The sequence below is a fragment of the Oncorhynchus keta genome, chromosome 34, assembly GCF_023373465.1.
Source record: "Oncorhynchus keta strain PuntledgeMale-10-30-2019 chromosome 34, Oket_V2, whole genome shotgun sequence".
Taxonomy (NCBI): Eukaryota; Metazoa; Chordata; class Actinopteri; order Salmoniformes; family Salmonidae; genus Oncorhynchus; species Oncorhynchus keta.
In genome coordinates, this window is record NC_068454.1 from 1538723 (window position 1) to 1565222 (window position 26500).

At 50.3% G+C, this 26500-nt stretch overlaps 1 protein-coding gene across 5 annotated transcripts in view; it reads left to right on the forward strand.

Annotated features, from left to right (window-relative positions):
- The window catches only part of LOC118381802 (partitioning defective 3 homolog B-like), a 414310-nt gene that overhangs the window by 196894 nt on the left and 190916 nt on the right, over positions 1-26500 (forward strand). For 4 of the 5 annotated variants that reach the window (XM_052492715.1, XM_052492714.1, XM_052492712.1 and 1 more), the window contains 3 exons: positions 12464-12550; positions 17423-17548; positions 21748-22154. In XM_052492715.1, the coding sequence (XP_052348675.1) occupies positions 12464-12550; positions 17423-17548; positions 21748-22154 (620 nt within the window). The remainder of the gene's footprint in view (positions 1-12463; positions 12551-17422; positions 17549-21747; positions 22155-26500) is intronic. The other variant, XM_052492713.1, reaches the window with a different exon arrangement.

Consider the following 26500-nt stretch of genomic DNA (forward strand, 5'->3'; position numbering starts at 1 on the left):
TGTTCCATTTTCTGTCCTATATAATTAACTATGTATTATAATTCAGCATGAAGCTCTGCTCTCCAATGAGATCAAGGCTGAGCCAAATTTGCATATCAAGTGATTTTTTATATTTAGAAACGTTAAAAAAACCAAAACATTTAGCATGTGCCCTTATCCAGAGCGACTTACGGTGAGTGTGTTCATACTAGCCATACTAGTCGTAGATCTTGATCCAATATTGCGTCTACTAGCTGGTCACACATCACTAGTCCAGTAGTGGACTGTTATTTAAACATACAGACAGAATGACAGGATGAGAGACAGGCAGGGCGCGGGGGATGAAAGATACGGGCAGGGAGCGAGGGATGAGAGACGGGCAGGGAGCGAGGGATGAAAGATACGGGCAGGGAGCGAGGGATGAGAGACGGGCAGGGCGCGAGGGATGAGAGACGGGCAGGGAGCGAGGGATGAGAGACGGGCAGGGCGCGGGGATGAGAGAGACGTGCAGGGAGCGAGGGATGAGAGACGGGCAGGGCGCGGGGATGAGAGACGGGCAGGGAGCGAGGGATGAGAGAGACGTGCAGGGAGCGAGGGATGAGAGACGGGCAGGGCGCGGGGGATGAGAGACGGGCAGGGAGCGGGGGATGAGAGACGGGCAGGGAGCGAGGGATGAGAGACGGGCAGGGAGCGAGGGATGAGAGATACGGGCAGGGAGCGAGGGATGAGAGACGGGCAGGGAGCGAGGGATGAGAGACGGGCAGGGAGCGAGGGATGAGAGACGGGCAGGGAGCGAGGGATGAGAGACGGGCAGGGAGCGAGGGATGAGAGAGACGGGCAGGGAGCGAGGGATGAGAGACGGGCAGGGAGCGAGGGATGAGAGACGGGCAGGGAGCGAGGGATGAGAGACGGGCAGGGAGCGAGGGATGAGAGACGGGCAGGGAGCAAGGGATGAGAGAGACAGGCAGGGAGCGAGGGATGAGAGACGGGCAGGGAGCGGGGGATAAGAGACTGGCAGGGAGCGAGGGATGAGAGACGGGCAGGGAGCGAGGGATGAGAGACGGGCAGGGCGCGGGGGATGAGAGAGACGGGCAGGGAGCGAGGGATGAGAGATGGGCAGGGAGCGAGGGATGAGAGACGGGCAGGGCGCGGGGATGAGAGACGGGCAGGGAGCGAGGGATGAGAGACGGGCAGGGAGCGGGGGATGAGAGACGGGCAGGGAGCGAGGGATGAGAGAGGGGCAGGGCGCGGGGGATGAGAGACGGGCAGGGAGCGAGGGATGAGAGACGGGCAGGGAGCGAGGGATGAGAGACGGGCATGGAGCGAGGGATGAGAGAGACGGGCAGGGAACGAGGGATGAGAGAACGGGCAGGGAGCGAGGGATGAGAGACGGGCAGGGAGCGAGGGATGAGAGAGACGGGCAGGGAGTGAGGGATGAGAGAGACGGGCAGGGAGCGAGGGATGAGAGACGGGCAGAGAGCGAGGGATGAGAGAGACGGGCAGGGAGCGAGGGATGAGAGACGGGCAGGGAGTGAGGGATGAGAGAGACCGGCAGGGAGCGAGGGATGAGAGACGGGCAGGGAGCCCACACATACACACAGACACATCACGTCCCACTACTTTAGACCAGGGCCCTGTATAGTGCACTACTTTAGACCAGGGCCCTACAGTATATGCCATTTGGGATGCAGTCGGGTTAAATATTAGCAGTTACCTGTACACACTTTAGCTCTCTCTCTCGAACTGGATCTCTCTCTGTCTCTGTCTCTAACTGGATCTCTCTCTGTCTCTCTGTCTCTCTGTCTCTCTCTAACTGGATCTCTCTCTCTCTCTCTCTCTCTAACTGTCTCTCTCTCTGTCTCTCTGTCTGTCTCTCTGTCTGTCTCTCTCTGTCTGGATCTCTCTCTCTCTCTCTCTCTCTCTGTCTCTCTGTCTGTCTCTCTGTCTGGATCTCTCTCTGTCTGTCTCTCTGTCTGTCTCTCTCTCTGTCTGTCTCTCTAGTCTGTTGTAGTTCTGGTGTAATGACATTAGTCCCCTGTAGTTCTGGTATAATGATCACATCCCCTCCCCTGTAGTTCTGGTATAATGATCACAACCCCTCCCCTGTAGTTCTGGTATAATGATCACATTCCCCTCCCCTGTAGTTCTGGTATAATGATCACAACCCCTCCCCTGTAGTTCTGGTATAATGATCACATTCCCCTCCCCTGTAGTTCTGGTGTTGGGTATAATGATCACATCCCCTCCCCTGTAGTTCTGGTATAATGATCACATCCCCTCCCCTGTAGTTCTGGTATAATGATCACATCCCCTCCCCTGTAGTTTTGGTATAATGATCACATCCCCTCCCCTGTAGTTCTGGTATAATGATCACATCCCCTCCCCTGTAGTTCTGGTATAATGATCACAACCCCTCCCCTGTAGTTCTGGTATAATGATCACAACCCCCTCCCCTGTAGTTCTGGTATAATGATCACAACCCCCTCCCCTGTAGTTCTGGTAGAATGATCACATCCCCCTCCCCTGTAGTTCTGGTATATTGATCACATCCCCCTCCCCTGTAGTTCTGGTATAATGATCACATTCCCCTCCCCTGTAGTTCTGGTATAATGATCACAACCCCTCCCCTGTAGTTCTGGTATAATGATCACATCCCCCTCCCCTGTAGTTCTGGTATATTGATCACATCCCCCTCCCCTGTAGTTCTGGTATAATGATCACATCCCCTCCTCTGTAGTTATGGTATAATGATCACATCCCCTCCCCTGTAGTTCTGGTATAATGATCACATCCCCCTCCCCTGTAGTTCTGGTATAATGATCACATCCCCTTCCCCTGTAGTTCTGGTATAATGATCACAACCCCTCCCCTGTAGTTCTGGTATAATGATCACAACCCCTCCCCTGTAGTTCTGGTATAATGATCACAACCCCCTCCCCTGTAGTTCTGGTATAATGATCACATCCCCTCCCCTGTAGTTCTGGTATAATGATCACATCCCCTCCCCTGTAGTTCTGGTAGAATGATCACATCCCCTCCCTGTAGTTTTGGTATAATGATCACATCCCTCCCCTGTAGTTCTGGTATAATGATCACATCCCCTCCCCTGTAGTTCTGGTATAATGATCACAACCCCTCCCCTGTAGTTCTGGTATAATGATCACAACCCCTCCCTGTAGTTCTGGTATAATGATCACATCCCCTCCCCTGTAGTTCTGGTAGAATGATCACATCCCCCTCCCCTGTAGTTCTGGTATAATGATCACATCCCCTTCCCTGTAGTTCTGGTATAATGATCACATCCCCTCCCCTGTAGTTCTGGTATAATGATCACATCCCCTCCCCTGTAGTTCTGGTATAATGATCACATCCCCTCCCCTGTAGTTCTGGTATAATGATCACAACCCCCTCCCCTGTAGTTCTGGTATAATGATCACATCCCCCTCCCCTGTTACTCTACTCAACCCATCTCCAACCCTCATCTCATCTGTGTATATATGAATACATCTCTGTCCCCCTCTCCTCTCTCCCTCCCTCCCTCCCTCCCTCCCTCCCCCTCCTCTTCTCTCTGTCTTCTGAGAGAGCACAATCAGGGGATGGAGAGAAGCTAGAAGAGGAGGGAGGGAGGGGAGAGTGGAGAGGGGGAGGGAGGGAGAGAGGAGAGGGGGATGGAGAGAAGCTAGAAGAGGAGGGAGGGAGGGGAGAGTGGAGTGGGGGGGAGGGAGGGAGGGAGGGAGAGAGGAGAGGGGGATGGAGAGAAGCTAGAAGAGGAGGGAGGGAGGGGGGGGATGGAGAGGGGGAGGGAGGGAGGGAGGGAGAGAGGAGAGGGGGATGGAGAGAAGCTAGAAGAGGAGGGAGGGAGAGAGAGAGAGAGGGGATGGAGAGAAGCTAGAAGAGGAGGGAGGGAGGGAGAGGGAGAGGGGGATGGAGAGAAGCTAGAAGAGGAGGGAGGGAGAGAGGAGAGGGGATGGAGAGAAGCTAGAAGAGGAGGGAGGGAGAGAGGAGAGGGGGATGGAGAGAAGCTAGAAGAGGAGGGAGGGAGGGAGAGGGAGAGGGGGATGGAGAGAAGCTAGAAGAGGAGGGAGGGGGGAGGGGGGGGAGGGAGGGAGGAGAGGGGGATGGAGAGAAGCTAGAAGAGGAGGGAGGGAGGGAGAGAGGAGAGGGGGATGGAGAGAAGCTAGAAGAGGAGGGAGGGAGGGAGAGAGGAGAGGGGGATGGAGAGAAGCTAGAAGAGGAGGGAGGGAGGGAGAGAGAGAGGGGGATGGAGAGAAGCTAGAAGAGGAGGGAGGGAGAGAGGAGAGGGGGATGGAGAGAAGCTAGAAGAGGAGGGAGGGAGGGAGAGAGGAGAGGGGGATGGAGAGAAGCTAGAAGAGGAGGGAGGGAGAGAGGAGAGGGGGATGGAGAGAAGCTAGAAGAGGAGGGAGGGATGGAGAGAAGCTAGAAGAGGAGGGAGGGAGGGGAGAGTGGATGGATTTTTTTCCTCTTTGATATTAATGCGTGTGGTATTCATTAGTCCTTCCTAATTAATTGTCTCTCTCATCTGCCCTCCTTCCCCGTCTCCCTCCCTTCCCCGTCTCCCTCCCTTCCCCGTCTCCCTCCCTTCCCCTCTCTCCTAGAGGAGAGGCTGCTCTTTGATATTTGTTGTTTTGTTCCGTCTCTGCATGAATTGCAACTTGTGGAGAGTTGATGAAGTTGCTCTTCAGATGTCTGCCCTGCTGTGCCCACTCTACCTGAACTGGTTTCTGTTTGTTCCACAGCTAGCCTCTCCAGGCTGTCTGGACATGTATCTCCTTCTCTCACACTCCCCTTCTCTCTCTCTCTCTCTCTCTCTCTCTCTCTCTCTCTCTCTCTCTCTCTCTCTCTCTCTCTCTTCTTTCTCTCTCTCTCTGCTCTCGCTCTTGCTTTCTCTCTCTCCTGTTCTCTCTCCCTTTTTTTCTCTCTCTCTCTCTCGCTTTTCTCTCTCTGTCTCCATCTGTCTCTCTCCCTCTCCCTTTCGCTCTGTCTGTCTGTCTGTCTGTCTGTCTGTCTGTCTGTCTGTCTGTCCCTCTCTTGCTGTTTTTTTTAAAATATTTATATTTTTTAATGTAATTAACAGCCAAAGTAAACTTTTTTATTTGGGGCTATGACAGTCAATTACAAATGAGTCTAACATAATGTCTCTTATCTGACCACCACTAATGAGATGGGTGTGGCTTGATGCATGTCGCGTTCATTCCAGTCACAGGCAGCAGAGAACTGGAAAGAAAGGCGGCCAAATGAGGTGTTGGCTTTAGGGATGATCAGTGAGATACACCTGCTGGAGCGCGTGCTACGGATGGGTGTTGCCATCGTGACCAGTGAACTGAGATAAGGCGGAGCTTTACCTAGCATGGACAAATATGTAGCGACAAATATGTAGCGAGGGCCAGCCGACTAGAGCATACAGGTCGCGGTGGTGGGTAGTATAAGGTGCTTTAGTGACAAAACGGATGGCACTGTGATAAACTGCATCCAGTTTGCTGAGTAGAGTGTTGGAAGCTATTTTCTAAATGACATCGCCAAAGTCGAGGATCGGTAGGATAGTCAGTTTTACGAGGGTAAGTTGGGCGGCGTGAGTGAAGGAGGCTTTGTTGTGGAATAGAAAGCCGACTCTAGATTTGATTTTCGATTGGAGATGTTTGATATGAGTCTGGAAGGAGAGTTTACAGTCTAGCCAGACACCTAGGTACTTATAGATGTCCACATATTCAAGTTCGGAACCATCCAGGGTGGTGATGCTGGTCAGGCGTGCGGGTGCAGGCAGCGAACGGTTGAAAAGCATGCATTTGGTTTTACTAGCGTTTAAGAGCAGTTGGAGGCCACGGAAGGAGTGCTGTATGGCATTGAAGCTCGTTTGGAGGTTTGATAGCACAGTGTCCAATGACGGGCCGAAAGTATACAGAATGGTGTCGTCTGCGTAGAGGTGGATCATGGAATCGCCCGCAGCAAGAGCAACATCATTGATATATACAGAGAAAAGAGTCGGCCCGAGAATTGAACCCTGTGGCACCCCCATAGAGACTGCCAGAGGATCGGACAACATGATTTGACACACTGAACTCTGTCTGCAAAGTAGTTGGAGAACCAGGCAAGGCAGTCATTAGAAAAAAAAAATAAAGTCATATACAACTGAAATATAGTTTTATTTCGTAGTAATTTCTGTTGTTCTATTGATGACCCAATATGGGCCTAGTTAAATAAAGATTAAATGAAAATAGCTCAGCACTAGAAGGGTTAGGTCTGATTACAGTGTGAAGGGTTAGGTCTGATTACAGTGTGAAGGGTTAGGTCTTATTACAGTGTGAAGGGTTAGGTCTGATTACAGTGTGAAGGGTTAGGTTTGATTACAGTGTGAAGGGTTAGGGTTAGGTCTGATTACAGTGTGAAGGGTTAGGTCTGGTTACAGTGTGAAGGGTTAGGTCTGGTTACAGTGTGAAGGGTTAGGTCTGGTTACAGTGTGAAGGGTTAGGTCTGGTTACAGTGTGAAGGGTTAGGTCTGATTACAGTGTGAAGGGTTAGGGTTAGGTCTGATTACAGTGTGAAGGGTTAGGTCTGGTTACAGTGTGAAGGGTTAGGTCTGATTACAGTGTGAAGGGTTAGGTCTGGTTACAGTGTGAAGGGTTAGGTCTGATTACAGTGTGAAGGGTTAGGTCTGATTACAGTGTGAAGGGTTAGGTCTGATTACAGTGTGAAGGGTTAGGTCTGATTACAGTGTGAAGGGTTAGGGTTAGGTCTGATTACAGTGTGAAGGGTTAGGTCTGGTTACAGTGTGAAGGGTTAGGTCTGATTACAGTGTGATGGGTTAGGTCTGATTACAGTGTGAAGGGTTAGGTCTGATTACAGTGTGAAGGGTTAGGTCTGATTACAGTGTGAAGGGTTAGGGTTAGGTCTGATTACAGTGTGAAGGGTTAGGTCTGGTTACAGTGTGAAGGGTTAGGTCTGATTACAGTGTGAAGGGTTAGGGTTAGGTCTGATTACAGTGTGAAGGGTTAGGTCTGATTACAGTGTGAAGGTTTAGGGTTAGGTCTGATTACAGTGTGAAGGGTTAGGGTTAGGTCTGATTACAGTGTGAAGGGTTAGGTCTGGTTACAGTGTGAAGGGTTAGGTCTGATTACAGTGTGAAGGGTTAGGTCTGGTTACAGTGTGAAGGGTTAGGTCTGATTACAGTGTGAAGGGTTAGGTCTGATTACAGTGTGAAGGGTTAGGTTTGATTACAGTGTGAAGGGTTAGGTCTGGTTACAGTGTGAAGGGTTAGGTCTGGTTACAGTGTGAAGGGTTAGGTCTGATTACAGTGTGAAGGGTTAGGTCTGATTACAGTGTGAAGGGTTAGGTCTGGTTACAGTGTGAAGGGTTAGGTCTGGTTACAGTGTGAAGGGGTAGGTCTGATTACAGTGTGAAGGGTTAGGTCTGATTACAGTGTGAAGGGTTAGGTCTGATTACAGTGTGAAGGGTTAGGTTTGATTACAGTGTGAAGGGTTAGGGTTAGGTCTGATTACAGTGTGAAGGGTTAGGTCTGATTACAGTGTGAAGGGTTAGGTCTGGTTACAGTGTGAAGGGTTAGGTCTGGTTACAGTGTGAAGGGTTAGGTCTGATTACAGTGTGAAGGGTTAGGTCTGATTACAGTGTGAAGGGTTAGGGTTAGGTCTGATTACAGTGTGAAGGGTTAGGTCTGGTTACAGTGTGAAGGGTTAGGGTTAGGTCTGATTACAGTGTGAAGGGTTAGGGTTAGGTCTGATTACAGTGTGAAGGGTTAGGTCTGATTACAGTGTGAAGGGTTAGGTCTGATTACAGTGTGAAGGGTTAGGTCTGGTTACAGTGTGAAGGGTTAGGTCTGATTACAGTGTGAAGGGTTAGGTCTGGTTACAGTGTGAAGGGTTAGGGAAGGGTCTGATTACAGTGTGAAGGGTTAGGTCTGGTTACAGTGTGAAGGGTTAGGTCTGATTACAGTGTGAAGGGTTAGGTCTGATTACAGTGTGAAGGGTTAGGTCTGATTACAGTGTGAAGGGTTAGGTCTGATTACAGTGTGAAGGGTTAGGTCTGATTACAGTGTGAAGGGTTAGGGTTAGGTCTGGTTACAGTGTGAAGGGTTAGGGTTAGGTCTGATTACAGTGTGAAGGGTTAGGGTTAGGTCTGGTTACAGTGTGAAGGGTTAGGTCTGATTACAGTGTGAAGGGTTAGGGTTAGGTCTGATTACAGTGTGAAGGGTTAGGTCTGATTACAGTGTGAAGGGTTAGGTCTGATTACAGTGTGAAGGGTTAGGTCTGGTTACAGTGTGAAGGGTTAGGTCTGATTACAGTGTGAAGGGTTAGGTCTGATTACAGTGTGAAGGGTTAGGGTTAGGTCTGATTACAGTGTGAAGGGTTAGGTCTGATTACAGTGTGAAGGGTTAGGTCTGGTTACAGTGTGAAGGGTTAGGTCTGATTACAGTGTGAAGGGTTAGGGTTAGGTCTGATTACAGTGTGAAGGGTTAGGGTTAGGTCTGATTACAGTGTGAAGGGTTAGGTCTGATTACAGTGTGAAGGGTTAGGTCTGATTACAGTGTGAAGGGTTAGGTCTGATTACAGTGTGAAGGGTTAGGTCTGATTACAGTGTGAAGGGTTAGGTCTGGTTACAGTGTGAAGGGTTAGGTCTGATTACAGTGTGAAGGGTTAGGTCTGATTACAGTGTGAAGGGTTAGGGTTAGGTCTGATTACAGTGTGAAGGGTTAGGTCTGGTTACAGTGTGAAGGGTTAGGTCTGATTACAGTGTGAAGGGTTAGGTCTGGTTACAGTGTGAAGGGTTAGGTCTGATTACAGTGTGAAGGGTTAGGGTTAGGTCTGATTACAGTGTGAAGGGTTAGGTCTGATTACAGTGTGAAGGGTTAGGTCTGATTACAGTGTGAAGGGTTAGGTCTGGTTACAGTGTGAAGGGTTAGGTCTGATTACAGTGTGAAGGGTTAGGTCTGATTACAGTGTGAAGGGTTAGGTCTGGTTACAGTGTGAAGGGTTAGGTCTGGTTACAGTGTGAAGGGTTAGGTCTGGTTACAGTGTGAAGGGTTAGGTCTGATTACAGTGTGAAGGGTTAGGTCTGATTACAGTGTGAAGGGTTAGGGTTAGGTCTGATTACAGTGTGAAGGGTTAGGTCTGATTACAGTGTGAAGGGTTAGGTCTGGTTACAGTGTGAAGGGTTAGGTCTGATTACAGTGTGAAGGGTTAGGGTTAGGTCTGATTACAGTGTGAAGGGTTAGGGTTAGGTCTGATTACAGTGTGAAGGGTTAGGTCTGATTACAGTGTGAAGGGTTAGGTCTGATTACAGTGTGAAGGGTTAGGTCTGATTACAGTGTGAAGGGTTAGGTCTGATTACAGTGTGAAGTGTTAGGTCTGGTTACAGTGTGAAGGGTTAGGTCTGATTACAGTGTGAAGGGTTAGGTCTGATTACAGTGTGAAGGGTTAGGGTTAGGTCTGATTACAGTGTGAAGGGTTAGGTCTGGTTACAGTGTGAAGGGTTAGGTCTGGTTACAGTGTGAAGGGTTAGGTCTGATTACAGTGTGAAGGGTTAGGTTAGGTCTGATTACAGTGTGAAGGGTTAGGTCTGATTACAGTGTGAAGGGTTAGGTCTGGTTACAGTGTGAAGGGTTAGTGTGAAGGGTTAGGTCTGATTACAGTGTGAAGGGTTAGGTCTGATTACAGTGTGAAGGGTTAGGTTTGATTACAGTGTGAAGGGTTAGGTCTGGTTACAGTGTGAAGGGTTAGGTCTGGTTACAGTGTGAAGGGTTAGGTCTGATTACAGTGTGAAGGGTTAGGTCTGATTACAGTGTGAAGGGTTAGGTCTGGTTACAGTGTGAAGGGTTAGGTCTGGTTACAGTGTGAAGGGGTAGGTCTGATTACAGTGTGAAGGGTTAGGTCTGATTACAGTGTGAAGGGTTAGGTCTGATTACAGTGTGAAGGGTTAGGTTTGATTACAGTGTGAAGGGTTAGGGTTAGGTCTGATTACAGTGTGAAGGGTTAGGTCTGAGTGTGAAGGGTTAGGTCTGGTTACAGTGTGAAGGGTTAGGTCTGGTTACAGTGTGAAGGGTTAGGTCTGATTACAGTGTGAAGGGTTAGGTCTGATTACAGTGTGAAGGGTTAGGGTTAGGTCTGATTACAGTGTGAAGGGTTAGGTCTGGTTACAGTGTGAAGGGTTAGGGTTAGGTCTGATTACAGTGTGAAGGGTTAGGGTTAGGTCTGGTTACAGTGTGAAGGGTTAGGTCTGATTACAGTGTGAAGGGTTAGGTCTGATTACAGTGTGAAGGGTTAGGTCTGGTTACAGTGTGAAGGGTTAGGTCTGATTACAGTGTGAAGGGTTAGGTCTGGTTACAGTGTGAAGGGTTAGGTCTGATTACAGTGTGAAGGGTTAGGTCTGGTTACAGTGTGAAGGGTTAGGTCTGATTACAGTGTGAAGGGTTAGGTCTGATTACAGTGTGAAGGGTTAGGTCTGATTACAGTGTGAAGGGTTAGGTCTGATTACAGTGTGAAGGGTTAGGTCTGGTTACAGTGTGAAGGGTTAGGTCTGATTACAGTGTGAAGGGTTAGGTCTGATTACAGTGTGAAGGGTTAGGTCTGATTACAGTGTGAAGGGTTAGGGTTAGGTCTGGTTACAGTGTGAAGGGTTAGGGTTAGGTCTGATTACAGTGTGAAGGGTTAGGGTTAGGTCTGGTTACAGTGTGAAGGGTTAGGTCTGATTACAGTGTGAAGGGTTAGGTCTGATTACAGTGTGAAGGGTTAGGTCTGGTTACAGTGTGAAGGGTTAGGTCTGGTTACAGTGTGAAGGGTTAGGTCTGGTTACAGTGTGAAGGGTTAGGTCTGATTACAGTGTGAAGGGTTAGGTCTGATTACAGTGTGAAGGGTTAGGGTTAGGTCTGATTACAGTGTGAAGGGTTAGGTCTGATTACAGTGTGAAGGGTTAGGTCTGGTTACAGTGTGAAGGGTTAGGTCTGATTACAGTGTGAAGGGTTAGGGTTAGGTCTGATTACAGTGTGAAGGGTTAGGGTTAGGTCTGATTACAGTGTGAAGGGTTAGGTCTGATTACAGTGTGAAGGGTTAGGTCTGATTACAGTGTGAAGGGTTAGGTCTGATTACAGTGTGAAGGGTTAGGTCTGATTACAGTGTGAAGGGTTAGGTCTGGTTACAGTGTGAAGGGTTAGGTCTGATTACAGTGTGAAGGGTTAGGTCTGATTACAGTGTGAAGGGTTAGGGTTAGGTCTGATTACAGTGTGAAGGGTTAGGTCTGGTTACAGTGTGAAGGGTTAGGTCTGATTACAGTGTGAAGGGTTAGGTCTGGTTACAGTGTGAAGGGTTAGGTCTGATTACAGTGTGAAGGGTTAGGGTTAGGTCTGATTACAGTGTGAAGGGTTAGGTCTGATTACAGTGTGAAGGGTTAGGTCTGATTACAGTGTGAAGGGTTAGGTCTGGTTACAGTGTGAAGGGTTAGGTCTGATTACAGTGTGAAGGGTTAGGTCTGATTACAGTGTGAAGGGTTAGGTCTGGTTACAGTGTGAAGGGTTAGGTCTGGTTACAGTGTGAAGGGTTAGGTCTGGTTACAGTGTGAAGGGTTAGGTCTGATTACAGTGTGAAGGGTTAGGTCTGATTACAGTGTGAAGGGTTAGGGTTAGGTCTGATTACAGTGTGAAGGGTTAGGTCTGATTACAGTGTGAAGGGTTAGGTCTGGTTACAGTGTGAAGGGTTAGGTCTGATTACAGTGTGAAGGGTTAGGGTTAGGTCTGATTACAGTGTGAAGGGTTAGGGTTAGGTCTGATTACAGTGTGAAGGGTTAGGTCTGATTACAGTGTGAAGGGTTAGGTCTGATTACAGTGTGAAGGGTTAGGTCTGATTACAGTGTGAAGGGTTAGGTCTGATTACAGTGTGAAGGGTTAAGTCTGGTTACAGTGTGAAGGGTTAGGTCTGATTACAGTGTGAAGGGTTAGGTCTGATTACAGTGTGAAGGGTTAGGGTTAGGTCTGATTACAGTGTGAAGGGTTAGGTCTGGTTACAGTGTGAAGGGTTAGGTCTGGTTACAGTGTGAAGGGTTAGGTCTGATTACAGTGTGAAGGGTTAGGGTTAGGTCTGATTACAGTGTGAAGGGTTAGGTCTGATTACAGTGTGAAGGGTTAGGTCTGATTACAGTGTGAAGGGTTAGGTCTGGTTACAGTGTGAAGGGTTATGTTATGTTGATAATATAATAATAATATATGCCATTTAGCTGACGCTTTTATCCAAAGCGACTTACAGTCATGTGTGCATACATTCTACGTATGGGTGGTCCCGGGGATCGAACCCACTACCCTGGCGTTACAAGCGCCATGCTCTACCAACTGAGCTACAGAAGGACCATTGATGGTATCTGTCTGTCCTGCCGACTAATAATGTGTGTTTTTCTCTTCTCTCTCTCTCTGTGCGTGTGCGTGTGCGTGTGCGTGCGTGTGCGTGCGTGTGCGTGTGTGTGTGTGCAGCAGCCTGACCAAGACAGTGGAGATCTCAGGAGAACACGGTCCGCTGGGGATCCACGTTGTTCCTTATGTCTCCTCTCTCAGTGGACGGTGAGTACATCATCCCTCTCTCTGTCATCCCTTTATAGTACATCATCCCTCTCTCTGTCATCCCTTTATAGTACATCATCCCCCTCTCTGTCATCCCTTTATAGTACATCATCCCTCTCTCTGTCATCCCTTTAATAGTACATCATCCCCCTCTCTGTCATCCCTTTAATAGTACATCATCCCTCTCTCTGTCATCCCTTTATAGTACATCATCCCTCTCTCTGTCATCCCTTTATAGTACATCATCCCTCTCTCTGTCATCCCTTTAATAGTACATCATCCCCCTCTCTGTCATCCCTTTAATAGTACATCATCCCTCTCTCTGGCATCCCTTTATAGTACATCATCCCTCTCTCTGTCTTCCCTTTAATAGTACATCATCCCCCTCTCTGTCATCCCTTTATAGTACATCATCCCTCTCTCTGTCATCCCTTTAATAGTACATCATCCCTCTCTCTGTCATCCCTTTATAGTACATCATCCCTCTCTCTGTCATCCCTTTATAGTACATCATCCCCCTCTCTGTCATCCCTTTATAGTACATCATCCCTCTCTCTGTCATCCCTTTATAGTACATCATCCCTCTCTCTGTCATCCCTTTAATAGTACATCATCCCCCTCTCTGTCATCCCTTTAATAGTACATCATCCCTCTCTCTGTCATCCCTTTATAGTACATCATCCCTCTCTGTCATCCCTTTATAGTACATCATCCCCCTCTCTGTCATCCCTTTATAGTACATCATCCCTCTCTCTGTCATCCCTTTATAGTACATCATCCCTCTCTCTGTCATCCCTTTAATAGTACATCATCCCCCTCTCTGTCATCCCTTTAATAGTACATCATCCCTCTCTCTGGCATCCCTTTATAGTACATCATCCCTCTCTCTGTCATCCCTTTAATAGTACATCATCCCCCTCTCTGTCATCCCTTTATAGTACATCATCCCTCTCTCTGTCATCCCTTTATAGTACATCATCCCTCTCTCTGTCATCCCTTTATAGTACATCATCCCTCTCTCTGTCATCCCTTTAATAGTACATCATCCCTCTCTCTGTCATCCCTTTAATAGTACATCATCCCTCTCTCTGTCATCCCTTTATAGTACATCATCCCTCTCTCTGTCATCCCTTTAATAGTACATCATCCCTCTCTCTGTCATCCCTTTAATAGTACATCATCCCTCTCTCTGTCATCCCTTTACAGTACATCATCCCCCTCTCTGTCATCCCTTTAATAGTACATCATCCCCCTCTCTGTCATCCCTTTAATAGTACATCATCCCTCTCTCTGTCATCCCTTTAATAGTAGATATTGGGAACAGCATGGTATTAACCCTGGCAGAGACAGCATGGTATTAACCCTGACACAGACAGCATGGTATTAACCCTGACAGAGACAGCATGGTATTAACCCTGACAGAGACAGCATGGTATTAACCCTGACACAGACAGCATGGTATTAACCCTAACAGAGACAGCATGGTATTAACCCTAACAGAGACAGCATGGTATTAACCCTGACAGAGACAGCATGTTATTAACCCTGACAGAGACAGCATGGTATTAACCCTGACAGAGACAGCATGGTATTAACCCTGACAGAGACAGCATGGTATTAACCCTAACAGAGACAGCATGGTATTAACCCTGACAGAGACAGCATGGTATTAACCCTAACAGAGACAGCATGGTATTAACCCTGACAGAGACAGCATGGTATTAACCCTGACAGAGACAGCATGGTATTAACCCTAACAGAGACAGCATGGTATTAACCCTAACAGAGACAGCATGGTATTAACCCTGACAGAGACAGCATGGTATTAACCCTGACAGAGACAGTGACAGCATTGTATTAACCCTAACAGAGACAGCATGGTATTAACCCTAACAGAGACAGCATGGTATTAACCCTAACAGAGACAGCATGGTATTAACCCTGACAGAGACAGCATGGTATTAACCCTGACAGAGACAGCATGGTATTAACCCTAACAGAGACAGCATGGTATTAACCCTAACAGAGACAGCATGGTATTAACCCTGACAGAGACAGCATGGTATTAACCCTGACAGAGACAGTGACAGCATGGTATTAACCCTAACAGAGACAGCATGGTATTAACCCTAACAGAGACAGCATGGTATTAACCCTGACAGAGACAGCATGGTATTAACCCTGACAGAGACAGTGACAACATGGTATTAACCCTGACAGAGACAGCATGGTATTAACCCTGACAGAGACAGCATGGTATTAACCCTAACAGAGACAGCATGGTATTAACCCTAACAGAGACAGCATGGTATTAACCCTGACAGAGACAGCATGGTATTAACCCTGACAGAGACAGCATGGTATTAACCCTAACAGAGACAGCATGGTATTAACCCTAACAGAGACAGCATGGTATTAACCCTAACAGAGACAGCATGGTATTAACCCTAACAGAGACAGCATGGTATTAACCCTGACAGAGACAGCATGGTATTAACCCTAACAGAGACAGCATGGTATTAACCCTAACAGAGACAGCATGGTATTAACCCTGACACAGACAGCATGGTGATGTCTGATAAACGTTTCTCCGTTCAGAGACAGTGTAGATGTGACTGCATTCCTGACTGCCACTCGTCTAGTCTGGAGGAAATGTTCTTTAATAAAGGACACAACGTTCCGAACAGAATCTTCCCGAAGCCATCTCCATTCTGTCCTGTCAGTCTGCTGTCCTACAGTTGTCATGTTATGTCTCCGGTGTGTTCAGGGCATTGAGTCTCAGTAAATGGCTTTATCCCAAACCCATCGTACAGGGTGGTCAGGCAGCCGGATTGGATTCATCTTGTGGATAGGATGCACTGGGCTTCTATTTACATTATCCCTGTTTCTAACTTCACCCCTGGCTCATACCATTTATCTGTTTATCTGTTTATCTGTGCCAGCCAGTCGCCAGAGCGATAGGTAATGTTTCCACAGATTGTAAATGTGCTATTGTAGTGGTGGTGGTGTGTTGAGCGTGAGGGCAGAGAGAGAACACAGAGAGAGAGATAGAAAGAGCAGACAGCGAGAGAGGACACTCAAAGCGCGAGTGTGGACACTGAAAAGAGAAAGGACAGAGAGAGAGGGTGGAGAATGGACACGGAGAGAAAGGACACACAGAGATAGCGAGAGAGAACAATGAGTGAGAGGGAGGACACTGAGGGAGAGGGAGGACAATGAGGGAGAGGGAGGACACTGAGTGAGAGGGAGGACACTGAGGGAGAGGGAGGACACTGAGGGAGAGGGAGGACACTGAGGGAGAGGGCTGACACTGAGGGAGAGGGAGGACACTGAGGGAGAGGGAGGACACTGAGGGAGAGGGAGGACACTGAGGGAGAGGGATGACACTAAGGGAGAGGGAGGACACTGAGGGAGAGGGAGGACACTGAGGGAGAGGGATGACACTGAGGGAGAGGGAGGACACTGAGGGAGAACACTGAGGGAGGACGCTGAGGGATAGGGAGGACACTGAGGGAGAGGGAGGACACTGAGGGAGGACACTGAGGGAGGACACTGAGGGAGAGGGATGACACTGAGGGAGAGGGAGGACACTGAGGGAGAGGGAGGACACTGAGGGAGAGGGAGGACACTGAGGGAGGACACTGAGGGAGAGGGAGGACACTGAGGGAGGACACTGAGGGAGAGGGAGGACACTGAGGGAGGACACTGAGGGAGGACACTGAGGGAGAGGGAGGACACTGAGGGAGAGGGAGGACACTGAGGCAGAGGGAGGACACTGAGGGAGAGGGAGGTCACTGAGGGAGAGGGAGGACACTGAGGGAGGACACTGAGGGAGGACGCTGAGGGAGGACACTGAGGGAGGACGCTGAGGGAGGACGCTGAGGCAGAGGGAGGACACTGAGGGAGGACGCTGAGGGAGGACACTGAGGGAGGACGCTGAGGGAGAGGGAGGACACTGAGGGAGGACACTAAGGGAGGACGCTGAGGGAGGACACTGAGGGAGGACGCTGAGGGAGGACACTGAGGGAGGACACTGAGGGAGAGGGAGGACGCTGAGGGAGGACGCTGAGGGAGAGGGAGGACGCTGAGGGAGGACACTGAGGGAGGACGCTGAGGGAGAGGGAGGACACTGAGGGAGGACGCTGAGGGAGGACGCTGAGGGAGAGGGAGAACACTGAGGGAGGACGCTGAGGGAGGACACTGAGGGAGAGTGAGGACACTGAGGGAGGACACTGAGGGAGGACACTGAGGGAGGATACTGAGGGAGGACACTGAGGGAGAGGGAGGACACTGAGGGAGGACGCTGAGGGAGAGGGAGGACACTGAGGAGAGGGAGGACACTGAGGGAGAGGGAGGACACTGAGGGAGAGGGAGGACACTGAGGGAGAGGGAGGACACTGAGGGAGGACGCTGAGGGAGGACACTGAGTGAATCTCTTTATCTGTCTGGGAGCTACTACTCTCTCCTGCTTTCACACAACTTTCTCTGTGTTTCTGAGGGATTTTGCAGCTTTTGTTGGGATGTTTCTTTGGCGATAACCTGTGTGGATTTTTTTTTGTCAAATGCAAACGTTTTTCCTGTTCTCTCTCTCTCTCTCTGTCTCTCTCTCTCTCTCTCTCTCTCCTCTCCTCTCCTCTCCTCTCCTCTCCTCTCCTCTCCTCTCCTCTCCTCTCCTCTCCTCTCCTCTCCTCTCCTCTCCTCTCCTCTCCTCTCCTCTCCCTCTCCTCTCCCCCTCCCCTCCCCTCCCCTCTCCTCTCCTCTCCTCTCCTCTCCTCTCCTCTCCTCTCCTCTCCTCTCTCTCTCTCTGTGTGTCTCTCTCTGTGTGTCTCTCTCTGTCTCTCTCTCTGTCTCTGTGTGTCACTCTCTCTACAGGGCTCTGGGCCTGCACATTCGTGGTGTGGAGGAGAACAGTCGCTCTAAGCGAGAGGGGATCTTCCAGGACGATGAGTGCATTGTTAAAATCAATGATACAGAGTTAATGGACAAATCCTTCACCCAGTAAGCAACTCCGCTCTTTGATTCCAGGCAGGGGCCTTTGTGTGTGTCCCTTTGTGTGTCCCTTTGTGTGTCCCTTTGTGTGGCCCCCTTTGTGTGGCCCTTTGTGTGGCCCCCTTTGTGTGGCCCTTTGTGTGGCCCCCTTTGTGTGGCCCTTTGTGTGTGTCCCTTTGTGTGTGTCCCTTTGTGTGGCCCCCTTTGTGTGTCCCTTTGTGTCCCCATTTGTGTGTCCCCCTTTGTGTCCCCCTTTGTGTGTGTCCCTTTGTGTGGCCCCCTTTGTGTGTCCCTTTGTGTGGCCCCCTTTGTGTGGCCCCCTTTGTGTGTCCCCTTTGTGTCCCCCTTTGTGTGTCCCCTTTGTGTGTCCCCCTTTGTGTGGCCCCCTTTGTGTCCCCCTTTGTGTGGCCCCCTTTGTGTGGCCCCCTTTGTGTCCCCCTTTGTGTGTCCCCCTTTGTGTGTCCCCCTTTGTGTGGCCCCCTTTGTGTCCCCCTTTGTGTGGCCCCCTTTGTGTGGCCCCCTTTGTGTGGCCCCCTTTGTGTGTCCCCATTTGTGTGTCCCCTTTGTGTGTCCCTTTGTGTCCCTTTGTGTGTCCCTTTGTGTGTCCCCCTTTGTGTGTCCCCCTTTGTGTGTCCCTTTGTGTGTCCCTTTGTGTGGCCCCCTTTGTGTGTCCCCCTTTGTGTGTCCCCCTTTGTGTGTCCCCCTTTGTGTGTCCCTTTGTGTGTCCCTTTGTGTGGGCCCCCTTTGTGTCCCCCTTTGTGTGTGTCCCCCTTTGTGTGTCCCCCTTTGTGTGTCCCTTTGTGTGTCCCTTTGTGTGGGCCCCCTTTGTGTCCCCCTTTGTGTGTTGGCCCCTTTGTGTGTCCCCCTTTGTGTCCCCCTTTGTGTGTCCCCCTTTGTGTGTCCCCCTTTGTGTGTCCCTTTGTGTGTGTCCCTTTGTGTGTCCCCCTTTGTGTGTCCCTTTGTGTGTCCCCCTTTGTGTGGCCCCCTTTGTGTGTCCCCCTTTGTGTCCCCCTTTGTGTGTCCCCCTTTGTGTGTGTCCCTTTGTGTCCCCCTTTGTGTCCCCCTTTGTGTGTCCCTTTGTGTGGGCCCCCTTTGTGTCCCCCTTTGTGTGTCCCCCTTTGTGTGTGTCCCTTTGTGTCCCCCTTTGTGTCCCCCTTTGTGTGTCCCTTTGTGTGGGCCCCCTTTGTGTCCCCCTTTGTGTGTGTCCCTTTGTGTGTGTCCCTTTGTGTGTGTCCCTTTGTGTGTGTCCCTTTGTGTGTCCCTTTGTGTGGCCCTTTGTGTGTGTCCCTTTGTGTGTGTCCCTTTGTGTGGCCCCCTTTGTGTGGCCCCCTTTGTGTGTCCCCCCCCTTTGTGTGGCCCCCTTTGTGTGTCCCTTTGTGTGTCCCCCTTTGTGTGTGTCCCTATGTGTGTCCCTTTGTGTCCCCCTTTGTGTGTCCCCCTTTGTGTGTCCCTTTGTGTGTGTCCCTTTGTGTGTCCCCCTTTGTGTGTCCCCCTTTGTGTGTCCCGTTGTGTGTGTGTCCCTTTGTGTGTCCCCCTTTGTGTGTGTCCCTTTGTGTGTCCCCCTTTGTGTGTGTCCCTTTGTGTGGCCCCCTTTGTGTGTGTCTCTTTGTGTGTCCCGTTGTGTGTGTCCCTTTGTGTGTGTCCCTGTGTGTCCCTTTGTGTGTGTCCCTTTGTGTGTCCCGTTGTGTGTGTGTCCCTTTGTGTGTGTCCCTTTGTGTGTGTCCCTTTGTGTGTCCCCTTTGTGTGTGTCCCTTTGTTTGGCCCCCTTTGTGTGTGTCCCTTTGTGTGTCCCCCTTTGTGTGTCCCGTTGTGTGTGTGTCCCTTTGTGTGTGTCTCTTTGTGTCCCCCTGTGTGTGTGTCCCTTTGTGTCCCCCTTTGTGTCCCCCTGTGTGTGTGTCTCCTTGTGTGTCCCCCTGTGTGTGTGTCTCCTTGTGTGTCCCCCTTTGTGTGTGTCCCTATGTGTGTCCCTTTGTGTCCCCTTTGTGTGTCCCCCTTTGTGTGTCCCTTTGTGTGTACCCCTTTGTGTGTCCCCCTTTGTGTGTCCCCCTTTGTGTGTCCCGTTGTGTGTGTATCCCTTTATGTGTCCCCCTTTGTGTGGCCCCCTTTGTGTGTGTCCCTTTGTGTGTCCCCCTTTGTGTGTCCCGTTGTGTGTGTGTCCCTTTGTGTGTCCCCCTTTGTGTGTGTCCCTTTGTGTGTCCCCCTTTGTGTGTGTCCCTTTGTGTGGCCCCCTTTGTGTGTGTCTCTTTGTGTGTCCCGTTGTGTGTGTCCCTTTGTGTGTGTCCCTTTGTGTGTCCCCCTTTGTGTGTCCCGTTGTGTGTGTGTCCCTTTGTGTGTGTCCCTTTGTGTGTGTCCCTTTGTGTGTCCCCCTTTGTGTGTGTCCCTTTGTGTGGCCCCCTTTGTGTGTGTCCCTTTGTGTGTCCCCCTTTGTGTGTCCCGTTGTGTGTGTGTCCCTTTGTGTGTGTCTCTTTGTGTCCCCCTGTGTGTGTGTCCCTTTGTGTCCCCCTTTGTGTCCCCCTGTGTGTGTGTCTCCTTGTGTGTCCCCCTGTGTGTGTGTCTCCTTGTGTGTCCCCCTGTGTGTGTGTCTCCTTGTGTGTCCCCCTGTGTGTGTGTCTCCTTGTGTGTCCCCCTGTGTGTGTGTCTCCTTGTGTGTCCCCCTGTGTCTGTGTCTCCTTGTGTGTCCCCCTGTGTGTGTGTCTCCTTGTGTGTCCCCCTGTGTGTGTGTCTCCTTGTCGAGGGTTTGTGTTTTTTAATCCCCCTTAGACCACACCTCTCTCCCTTTCTCATGACTGCCTGGCTTGTGTCATAGCTGTTATCAGATGCAGTTTCTCTTGTTTCTTCATATAGTCACTCGTTCATATCAATTGTATCCCAAATCTCCGTTGACTTCAATACAAGAGTAATGCAGGAAGTCTTGAGTAATGCAGGAAGTCTTGAGTAATGCAGGAAGTCTTGAGTAATGCAGGAAGTCTTGAGTAATGCAGGAAGTCTTGAGTGAAGCAGGAAGTCTTGAGTGAAGCAGGAAGTCTTGAGTAATGCAGGAAGTCTTGAGTGAAGCAGGAAGTCTGAGTAATGCAGGAAGTCTGAGTAATGCAGAAAGTCTTGAGTGAAGCAGGAAGTCTTGAGTAATGCAGGAAGTCTTGAGTAAAGCAGGAAGTCTGAGTAATGCAGGAAGTCTTGAGTAAAGCAGGAAGTCTGAGTAATGCAGGAAGTCTTGAGTAAAGCAGGAAGTCTGAGTAATGCAGGAAGTCTGAGTAATGCAGGAAGTCTGAGTAATGCAGGAAGTCTGAGTAATGCAGGAAGTCTTGAGTAATGCAGGAAGTCTTGAGTAAAGCAGGAAGTCTTGAGTAAAGCAGGAAGTCTTGAGTAATGCAGGAATTCTTGAGTAAAGCAGGAAGTCTGAGTAATGCAGGAAGTCTTGAGTAAAGCAGGAAGTCTGAGTAATGCAGGAAGTCTTGAGTAAAGCAGGAAGTCTGAGTAATGCAGGAAGTCTGAGTAATGCAGAAAGTCTGAGTAATGCAGGAAGTCTTGAGTGAAGCAGGAAGTCTTGAGTGAAGCAGGAAGTCTTGAGTAAAGCAGGAAGTCTGAGTAATGCAGGAAGTCTTGAGTAATGCAGGAAGTATTGAGTGAAGCAGGAAGTCTTGAGTAATGCAGGAAGTCTTGAGTAAAGCAGGAAGTCTGAGTAATGCAGGAAGTCTTGAGTAATGCAGGAAGTCTTGAGTGAAGCAGGAAGTCTTGAGTAAAGCAGGAAGTCTGAGTAATGCAGGAAGTCTGAGTAATGCAGAAAGTCTGAGTAAAGCAGGAAGTCTTGAGTAAAGCAGGAAGTCTTGAGTAATGCAGGAAGTCTGAGTAATGCAGAAAGTCTTGAGTAAAGCAGGAAGTCTGAGTAATGCAGTAAGTCTTGAGTAAAGCAGGAAGTCTGAGTAAAGCAGGAAGTCTGAGTAATGCAGGAAGTCTGAGTAATGCAGTAAGTCTTGAGTAAAGCAGGAAGTCTTGAGTAAAGCAGGAAGTCTGAGTAATGCAGGAAGTCTGAGTAAAGCAGGAAGTCTTGAGTGAAGCAGGAAGTCTTGAGTAAAGCAGGAAGTCTGAGTAATGCAGAAAGTCTTGAGTAAAGCAGGAAGTCTTGAGTAAAGCAGGAAGTGTGAATAGTTCCATATGTTGTTGTCAGTAGTATGGTTGACTGCCAGTTCTGAGTGGTGTGTTCTCCCCAGGGCACAGGAAGTGTTCCGTCATGCTATGCGGTCCCCCATGGTGCGTCTGGAAGTAGTTCCTGTCTCCAACAGGGAGAGGTACGAGAAGAGCCTGATTGGTCAGCTCTTCAACCAACCGGGCAGTCCCAAAGTCACACCCAAGACTTCCTCTAAGGAGCCTCCTTCAATCAAACCTGCCTTTAAGCCCTCTGACTCTCCTACTGCCCGAATGGCTGAGGACAGCAGCAGCCTAGAGGGCCGACCAATGGGATCCCCCCATCTCGCCCACCCTGTCCCCGTCAGCGTATCCCCTGTCCCCAAGGAGAAGAGTGACAGCCCACTCCTGAAGAGGAGTCCCACCTTCTCTACCCTGGTGGGCTTCACCAGCAAGAAAGGAGGGAAGAGACTGAAGATCGATTTAAAGAAAGGTAAGGAGGTATGAGGAGGAGGGGGAGGAGGGATGATGTGGGATGGGGAGGAGGTATGAGGAGGAGGGGGAGGAGGAGGGATGTGGAGGGATGATGTGGGATGGGGAGGAGGTATGAGGAGGAGGGGGAGGAGGAGGGATGATGTGGGATGGGGAGGAGGGGAGGAGGAGGGATGATGTGGGACGTGGAGGAGGGATGAGGAGGGGGAGGAGGAGGGATGTGGAGGGATGGGGAGGAGGGAAGAGGAGGGATGATGTGGGATGGGGAGGAGGGATGATGTGGGATGGTGAATAGGGAAGAGGAGAGGGAGGAGGAGTGATGATGTGGGATGTGAAGGAGGGATGCGGAGGGATGATGTGGGACGTGGAGGAGGGATGAGGTGGGATGGGGAGGAGGGATGATGTGGGATGGGGAGGAGGGATGATGTGGGATGGGGAGGAGGGATGAGGTGGGATGGGGAGGAGGGATGATGTGGGATGGGGAGGAGGAGGGGTGAGGAGGATGGATGATGTGGGATGGGGAGGAGGGGTGAGGAGGGATGATGTGGGATGGGGAGGAGGGATGAGGTGGGATGGGGAGGAGGGATGATGTGGGATGGGGAGGAGGAGGGATGAGGAGGATGGATGATGTGAGATGGGATTTCACCCCACTAGTTAGACAGCAGGCTGGATGAGGTCATGATTTCACCCCACTAGTTAGACAGATGGCTGGATGAGGTCATGATTTCACCCCACTAGTTAGACAGCTGGCTGGATGAGGTCATGATTTCACCCCACTGGTCAGACAGCTGGCTGGATGAGGTCATGATTTCAGCCCACTAGGTAGACCGATGGCTGGATGAGGTCGTTATTTCACCCCACTAGTTAGACAGCTGGCTGGATGAGGTCATGATTTCAGCCCACTAGGTAGACAGCTGGCTGGATGAGGTCGTTATTTCAGCCCACTAGGTAGACCGATGGCTGGATGAGGTCATGATTTCACCCCACTAGGTAGACAGCTGGCTGGATGAGGTCGTTATTTCACCCCACTAGGTAGACAGATGGCTGGATGAGGTCATGATTTCAGCCCACTAGGTAGACAGCTGGCTGGATGAGGTCGTTATTTCACCCCACTAGTTAGACAGATGGCTGGATGAGGTCATGATTTCACCCCACTAGTTAGACAGATGGCTGGATGAGGTCGTGATTTCACCCCACTAGTTAGACAGCTGGCTGGATGAGGTCGTTATTTCACCCCACTAGTTAGACAGATGGCTGGATGAGGTCGTTATTTCACCCCACTAGGTAGACAGATGGCTGGATGAGGTCGTGATTTCACCCCACTAGGTAGACAGCTGGCTGGATGAGGTCGTTATTTCACCCCACTAGGTAGACAGATGGCTGGATGAGGTCATGATTTCACCCCACTAGGTAGACAGCTGGCTGGATGAGGTCGTTATTTCACCCCACTAGGTAGACAGATGGCTGGATGAGGTCATGATTTCACCCCACTAGGTAGACAGATGGCTGGATGAGGTCATGATTTCACCCCACTAGGTAGACAGATGGCTGGATGAGGTCGTGATTTCACCCCACTAGGTAGACAGCTGGCTGGATGAGGTCGTTATTTCACCCCACTAGGTAGACAGATGGCTGGATGAGGTCATGATTTCACCCCACTAGGTAGACAGCTGGCTGGATGAGGTCGTTATTTCACCCCACTAGGTAGACAGCTGGCTGGATGAGGTCGTTATTTCACCCCACTAGGTAGACAGCTGGCTGGATGAGGTCGTTATTTCACCCCACTAGGTAGACCGATGGCTGGATGAGGTCATGATTTCACCCCACTAGGTAGACAGCTGGCTGGATGAGGTCGTTATTTCACCCCACTAGGTAGACCGATGGCTGGATGAGGTCGTTATTTCACCCCACTAGGTAGACAGCTGGCTGGATGAGGTCGTTATTTCACCCCACTAGGTAGACAGATGGCTGGATGAGGTCATGATTTCACCCCACTAGGTAGACAGATGGCTGGATGAGGTCATGATTTCACCCCACTAGGTAGACAGATGGCTGGATGAGGTCATGATTTCACCCCACTAGGTAGACAGATGGCTGGATGAGGTCGTGATTTCACCCCACTAGGTAGACAGATGGCTGGATGAGGTCATGATTTCACCCCACTAGGTAGACCGATGGCTGGATGAGGTCGTTATTTCACCCCACTAGGTAGACAGCTGGCTGGATGAGGTCGTTATTTCACCCCACTAGGTAGACAGCTGGCTGGATGAGGTCGTTATTTCACCCCACTAGGTAGACCGATGGCTGGATGAGGTCGTTATTTCACCCCACTAGTTAGACAGCTGGCTGGATGAGGTCGTTATTTCACCCCACTACGTCAGTTCAGATTGTATTGATCCAGCTGTAGCTGGGTGATATGAATTCATTGCAGAAAGCAGAGAGAACTGCTGACATTCACTTAAATGGTTTTGCTAAATGACCAACATAAAACAGAATCACACTGCCCAGACTCGGCTGTCGATGCAAGGCTCATGTCTGTCTGTCACTCACTCACTCACTCACTCACTCACTCACTCACTCACTCACACACACACACACACACACACACACACACACACACACACACACACACACACACACACACACACACACACACACACACACACACACACACACACACACACACACACACACACACACACACACACATAAAAACAGGTGTTACCTGCTGCCCTTGAATCAGCATGATATCATTGAAACTGATTAGAGCTTTCTGTCACAGATCCTGATAACCTCCTAGATGCCCTCATCACTCTCGATAACCTCCTAGATGCCCTCATCCCTCACGATAACCTCCTAGATGCCCTCATCACTCTCGATAACCTCCTAGATGCCCTCATCCCTCGCGATAACATCCTAGACGCCTCATCCCTCGCGATAACCTCCGAGACACCCTTATCACTCGCGATAAACTCCAAGACGCCCTCATCACTCGCGATAACTTCCTAGATGCCCTCACCACTCGCGATATCTTCTTAGACTCCCTCATCACTCGCGATAACTTCCTAGACGCCCTCGTCACTCGCGATAACCTTCTAGATACCCTCATCACTCGCGATAGCTTCCTTGACACCCTCATCACTCGCGATAACCCTGTAGACGCCCTCATCACTCGCGATAACCCTGTAGACACCCTCATCACTCGCGATAACCCTGTAGACGCCCTCATCACTCGCAATAACCTCCTAGACAACCTCGTCGCTCGCAATAACCTCCTAGACATCCTCATCGCTCGCGATAACCTCCTAGACATCCTCATCGCTCGCAATAACCTCCTAGACATCCTCATCACTTGCGATAACCTCCTAGAAACCCTCGTCACTCGCGATAAACCTCCTAGACATCCTCATCACTCGCGATAACCTACTAGACATCCTCATCACTCGCGATAACCTCCTAGACATCCTCATCACTCCCGATAACCTCCTAGACATCCTCATCACTCGCGATAACCTCCCATCTCAGGTGTGTGTGTTTCATTAGGCCCTTACACACCAGTTCACAGCAACACAACTGAGTACTGAAGACTAGGGTTGTAAAGTAATCAGGACTTGTATTAAAGCCAGATTCCATTAATGGAAGCCAACAGAGATGATGACATGTTGGTAAAAACGATGAAGTGACAGTTGCTTTTAAAACATAAACACACCAGTGCTGTCTGGGGCACAGGAAACTGAATCACAGGCGAAGGATTTTAGCTCAGCTCTCCTCTCTATCTTGATATCCCTTCTTCCCTCCTCTCACTTTGTTTTTCTCCTTCCCTCCTCTCGTCTGCCCCCTCCCCCTGTCTGTCTCCCTCCCCCTCCCCCTCTTTCCCCCCACCCCTCTCCCCCCCTCTCCCCCCCTTTCTCCCCCCCAACTCTCTCTCCCCCCTTCCCCTTCCCCCCTCTCTCCCCCCCTTCCCCCCCCCCCCTCTCTCCCTTCCCCTTCCCCCTCTCTCCCCCTCCCCCTCTCTCCCTTCCCCTTCCCCCTCTCTCCCCCTTCCCTCTCCCCCTCTCTCTCCCCTTCCCCTTCCCCCTCTCTCCCCCCTTCCCCTCTCTCTCCCTCCCCTTCCCCCAACTCTCTCTCCCTCCCCCTTCCCCCAACTCTCTCTCCCTCCCCCTTCCCCCAACTCTCTCTCCCCTCCCCTTCCCCCAACTCTCTCTCCCTCCCCCTTCCCCCAACTCTCTCTCCCTCCCTTCCTATTCTCAGCCACTGGTAAATGTGTTCACGTGGTACATTAAACTCCTGACTCCTAAACCCAGAGCCCTGTGTCATCTTCCAGACTTGGTCATGCAACATATATCA